The sequence below is a fragment of the Propithecus coquereli genome, unplaced genomic scaffold (assembly GCF_000956105.1).
Source record: "Propithecus coquereli isolate 6110/MARCELLA unplaced genomic scaffold, Pcoq_1.0 Scaffold383, whole genome shotgun sequence".
Classification (NCBI taxonomy): Eukaryota; Metazoa; Chordata; class Mammalia; order Primates; family Indriidae; genus Propithecus; species Propithecus coquereli.
The window spans coordinates 509,677-515,676 of NW_012149541.1; the positions used below are offsets into that span (position 1 = coordinate 509,677).

General features: G+C 43.0%; 1 protein-coding gene across 2 annotated transcripts in view; it reads right to left on the reverse strand.

Annotated features, from left to right (window-relative positions):
- Positions 1-6,000, reverse strand: part of COPS7B (COP9 signalosome subunit 7B) — a 35,596-nt gene that overhangs the window by 7,671 nt on the left and 21,925 nt on the right. For both annotated transcript variants that reach the window (XM_012652205.1, XM_012652204.1), the window contains exons 4-6: positions 5,148-5,236; positions 3,180-3,382; positions 815-920 (exon numbers count right to left, since the gene is read on the reverse strand). In XM_012652205.1, the coding sequence (XP_012507659.1) occupies positions 815-920; positions 3,180-3,382; positions 5,148-5,236 (398 nt within the window). The remainder of the gene's footprint in view (positions 1-814; positions 921-3,179; positions 3,383-5,147; positions 5,237-6,000) is intronic.

A 6,000-nucleotide genomic window follows, 5' to 3' on the forward strand; every position in this document is an offset into this window, starting at 1 on the left:
GAATTCTGAGACCCACTCTGCCACACTCTGGGACACCTGATTTTTAAAACTCATTAAATACCATTAACACTTTAAGCCCTATCCATTCTAGAAAAGGACTTCCAAAGCTAACAAAGATCAATGCTTTTGGTATTAAGGGCCAAACAAATTCTGAGGTCACTTCTCATGTCAGGCTACAAGCACACAAACAAATGCCCGTAACACAAAGGCTGGAGCTCTGCATCCATCGAGGAGACTAAGAGCGTCCTGAACAACCAGGTGTCACTAAAACCACACCCTCTTGTCTTCACTTGCATCTCATCCAACACATTTTATCCCTTTCTTCTTTTTTTTAGTATGAAATATATCATGCATTTTGAAAGTTTATAATAGGCAGGAAGAGGAATAAAATGAACACTGTGCACAACTATGTACCACACAACTTACGAGGTAGAACATCACCAGGCCTTGAAGCCCCATGTGCCCCAGCCCAACTCACCCCTCCCTCCACTCCACCAGTAACTACCATCCTTCTAGCCATTCTCAAGCTTTTTTTCTTTTGCTCTACAGCTGCAAAGTGCATGTGTACTGAAACTACAACATTCTCTGTTCTCCAAGCTGGATCACCCTCTGCAGACAGGAATCAGAAAGGAGATGGAGAACGCCAAGAGCAGGAGCCATGTCATACTCATCACTGCATCACAGCATCTAGCCTAGTGCCTGTTTACTGGTGACCGCTTGTTTCACCTACACCAAGACTCACAAAACAAAAATACTGCAAAGGAATAAACGGGTACACCCTGCAGAGACAACAAACATTCCCTTCCTTCCTTACCTCTGCCTCTACCTGCTGCTGAGTTCGGTTGTGGTTCTCTTTGTACTGGTTGGCTCTCAGAACTTGCTGCTCGATGCCCAGCAGAACTGCTTCACAGCCATCACACCTACAAAGGATAAAACCAGCCCTAAGCTGCAGAAAGGCCTAGGAAGTCTCTTCCAGCCTCAGAAATCTCCCTTCCCAACAGCCCTCCCCAGCACTTTGTACTCCCTCTGCCAAGGATCTTGCCCCTTAACTCCTTCCAAAAGAGAAGCATTTCCACATACACACCACAGGATATAAGGAGATAAATATTGTGGCTTGGGGGTAGTTTCTTAAAATACAGCTTTAATTTCTAACCTTTGTATCACATGGGAAATGATTCTATAGTATGTAAGATTGAAGGAAGTAGAAGAGATTTTACATGGCACTAAGTAATCACTTTTCTCAACAGAAAAAAACATTTTCTAAAAGCATCCTATTTTGGAGATTGCCCCTTTTCTCAGAAGTTTAAGTTACTTCCTAATTGCCATACTTCTCATTAACTTATTTTCCCCACCTTTTACTTTGAAAATTTTAAAACAAAAACAGTTTAAAGAATAGTATAATGAATATCCACATACCTGCCACTTAAGATCTAATAGTTGTAAGCATTTTGTCACATTTGTGGTACCTTTCTACATAACAATTTTGTTTCAAATCTACCTCCAGTGCCTACACATGAGTTTTAAGACTCTCTACTAGTAGGCCAGGTGCAGTGGCCCACACCTGTAATCCCAGCACTCTGGGAGGCCAAGGCAGGAGGACGGCTTGAGGCCAGGGGTTCTAGACCAGCCTGGGCAACACAGCATGACTTCACCTCTACAAAAAATTTAAGAATTAGCCAGGTGCGGTGGTACACACCTGTAGTGCTGGGGCAGGAGGATCACTTGAGCCCAGGAGTTTCAGGCTGCAGTGGGATATGATCATGCCACTGTACTGCAGCCTGGGCAACAGAGTAAGTCCTGGGATAAGGGTTAGTCTGGTACCTCTGGTTCAAACATATTGGGGGCTTAAAAACAAGAAACGACTATGGATGAGAAAACTGTGTTGGCCATCTCAAAAACAGATAGGACAGCCAACTTTAGTACGACCAGAAATTAGATTTTGTGTGCCAGACTATTGTAGCGTTAGAAATATTTTTCTTTTTTAATTTTTATATTTTTAAGAGACACAGTCTCACTCTATCACCCAGGCTGGAATACAGTGGTGTGATCACAGCTCACCGCAGCCTCAAACTCCTGGGCTCAAGCAATTCTCCCTGCACTGGCCTCCCAAAGTGCTGGGATTACGGGTGTGAGCTGCTGTACCCAGCCATATTTTCTAAGCTTACTTCCTGTTTATTCTGATTTAATTGTTTTATGATATCTTTTTAAAGTTTCTGTTTGTGTCAGATATTGTAAAAGGAAGTTGTTTGGGGCCACACTTGGGATAAAACTTGGGGTGAAGAGTGGGCAGCACATGCCCTGGGTCTAATAGTACCTTCAGTAAGGGATACTCAGGGGGCATTAGACCCCAGAGAGTCAAAGCTGGGCTGGATAAGCCAGAGATTCAGTTGGTTTTAGAGAAAACAATTTCCCTCTCCCTCTGCACAAAGCCTGCCTGCCCTGCTTCAGAACCTCCAACATGCCATATGCCTACCTGGGAACATATTCTCCTCACCTCCAATTGTACTCTAATCCTGGCCCTCTTTTAAACCTAAGTCCATCTGGCTTTACAAGGCCCAAGTCATTTAAATCACTCCATAATAAATCCTTGTAGAATGTTTGACAGCTCTTGCAAATAACAAATTCCATTAAAACAGAAGACCCACAAATGTCCCAATTCTTTTTATAAGCCAAAATACAGTTATCAAATAGTCTGTGTGTGTCTGTGTTCCAAATTAGAACAACCCATTCCTGTCTTCAATATCCCTCACGGTGTTTTACAAACACTAGCCCAATATGTTACTGACTCTGAACATGGGTTCTCTTACCCAAAGAATCTTCCAAACAGTGACATTCTGAGTTTGAAAGTGTAGGGTTGGCATCACACAGCTAGGATGCAGAGGCTCTATCTGCTAACCCTGGGCATTTTACAGCCCACTATTAAATAGCCCCCAGCTGCATTTAAGATGAGAACTATTTTACAACCAAGGTCCCAGGAGGCTTTAAGTGATGATTCCTGTCGCCACATAGCTGTAATCACAAGTGCAGCCCCTCTGTTGCTCACTGTCCCAAAGCCCCAGCTCCCAGGCAGTCATAAGGAAGGCCTCCCCCAAACCCTCAGCTGACACCAAGAGATCACATTTTTACAAGCAGAGACACAAAGGACATGCTAAATATCCTTCTCCTTCTTTCAGCCTCACCATTCATGCAATGTCTTGACAATATTATTGATATCCTTCTTTCGGATGTCACGGCCAATGCAGAAATCCACTTCTAGCAGCTGGTTTCGCTGGTCCAGCTTGCCCTGGATGATGTCAGTGTAGACAGCCTCAATGATGAGGTCTTCTAGTTCCCGGAGATTCCGCATCTCCAGGTCCTTCAGCAGCACAGAGTAAGGGATACACTGTAGATAGGGCCATGTGATCATTATAAAAACCATCTGGCAAGCATTAATGAAAATGCAGGTATTACTCACATAGCCAACAGCTGCCTCTGGCTTGGGACATGCAGACTAGTGGTAATTATTAATATCTAGGGCAACAAAAGATGGATAAGTGAACTTGTCAGACCTATGAGACCCAAACAAGACGCCATAGCATGTAGGAAAGCATCCTCCTGGTTTTCTGCCTCCTGAACTTTGCCCAGCCTTCAGTTTTCATGTGCTGGAGCATCCTCAGAGATTCTAAAAACTCCTTCCAAAGGAGAGAAAGGGAAATGCTCAGTATATGCCACTCTGCCACCTTCTGGAAGCTTGTAGACTTTGCATAAAATGCCAGATCATCATAAACCTCCAATAGACCCGAGACACTAGAGGAGAGAACTGGCTGCTTACCCAGCAGAGTACAAGCAAAAAACTTTCAGGCCAGCACTTCCATCTACAGGTGGCCAGTGGGAACTGCCAGCTCAGAGGTCATCCTGAAGTTTGCATGTGTTTTCTCACTCTTGCAACCAGTATTAATTCCCCAACTATGATCCTTTATTGGGCTGTACCAATATTCTGCATGACTCCAAGACAAGAGGATACCTAAATATACAGTTTTCTGCAAATCCTCTGACACATGACTAACGGTTTGGAAATTAATAGTGATAAATCTGTACAGACAGGAGGAAAATACATACAGAGAAGAGAGTAAGAGCAAACATACCCAGAAGGGTTTTCTATGGCTAAAGGTGGGATATCCAGGGGCAGTAGGTGGGCTTACAATGACAGGTTACAGAAATGAAGAAAAAGGTCACTCCTATTCTTTAATACACTTGAGAAGTCCATGATCAAGACAAGAAAAAAGGTCAAGTCCTCATTTCCCAACAAAATAGGCCTGCTACCTGAAATGCCAGGCTGAGAATCAGAAATTTATGATTACATCAGGCAAAATGATTTTAGCGGTTGAAAAAGCCAATCCAAGAACAAAAATATATTTTCAAGCTGTATCACAGAGAAGAAATACAAAAAAAAACTTTTTCAAAGGCATAGTCCCACTAAAACTTAAGACATTTAAGCTCGGATTAGGTAAACAGCCAAAATCAACTACGAATTAACCAAATCTGGACCTTCGTTATTAATGACTGTGAGCAGCTGGCTGCAAGGCTTCTTCTAAACCAACTGGGGCAGAGAACTTGCAGATACAGTAGACGGGCTGGTATCTTGTAGAAGGGTAGGGTCTAAAGTTAGCACATAAGGCAAAATTCCAATTACAGTAATTAACCTTGAAAATCCCAGAGAAAGGTAGAATATTGAAAATCTACTTCTCAGTAAGTTGAACATAGCAAATTCTTCCTCCAGCATGGGCACAGCCCACTGCACGCTGAGCAACAGAAGAAGTTACTAACTTGTCTTGAGATACCTTGCTGTTCGAAAAAAATGTGTATCTTTAAACAACAGGTTCCCATTAGCAAGGCAAATAAATGCTCACACCACAAGAGGCATCATGACACGCCAGAACTAACACCTGCTGATTCATAATCACTGCTGGGCATGCTTTTCCTGTATGAAATGGAGAGTAATTGTCTATAACATTTTAATTATCTTTCCCTCTTTTTTCCTTTGCCAAGCAAATGCTATGCATTCATGATGTGACTCTACTGTGTGTAGCTGGGAGTTCCCTGATTGATGCCAATGAGACACTTGACTTGGGGTGAGGAGGAAAATAGGAAGAGTTTCAAGTCCATACCTTCATTCTCGATGCCAAGCTCACGATGGTAAGATGTTTCAGCTTGTTCTGCTGAGCTTTGCTCAGTTCTGGCAGGCTCTCCTTGTTGGCTGCTCAGTCCCACCCACCACAAAAATCAAGATATAAAATAAAATTAGGATTTATTTTATGGAATAAACTCACCAATTCCTCAAACCAACTCTACTACTGAAATCACTGTCATGACTCTGCACTTATTCATTGGACAAATAGTCTGTGAGCACCTCCTGTCTCCTCTGGAAGACCCTGTACTTCCAAAGATGAAGAGATTCAGTCTCTACACACAAGGCATTTAGTCTCCTGGAAAGCCAGGCATGAACAAACAAAATGATGTGACAATTATCTTAAAGAGTACTATTTGTATCCTTTGTGACATTCAATTAACTTCAACACATCTTCGTTGAGCATCTGTTATGTATGATGCTCTGTCTTAAGGCAAATCAAGGATGAATGTGGGCTGGGCCTGGTGGCTCACTCCTGTAATCTTAGCACTATGGGAGGCCAAGGTGGGAGGATCGCTTGAGCCCAGGAGTTAGAGACCAGCCTGGGCAACAGCAAGACCCCAGCTCTACAAAAAATAAAAAAATTAGCTAGGCGTGTTAGTATGTGCCTGTAGTTGCAGCTACTCGGGAGGCTGAGACAGGAGGATTGCTTGAGCCCAGGAGTCAGAGGCTGCAGTTAGCTATGATGACACCACTATACTCTAACCTTAACAATAGAGTGAGACCCTGTCTCAAAAAAAAAAAAAAAAGATGAATATGATAGGCTTTGTCAGGGCTGCTGTGCTGCACAACTCCAAGGGAACCAACCACCTGGAGCTGTGCAACTCAATGGC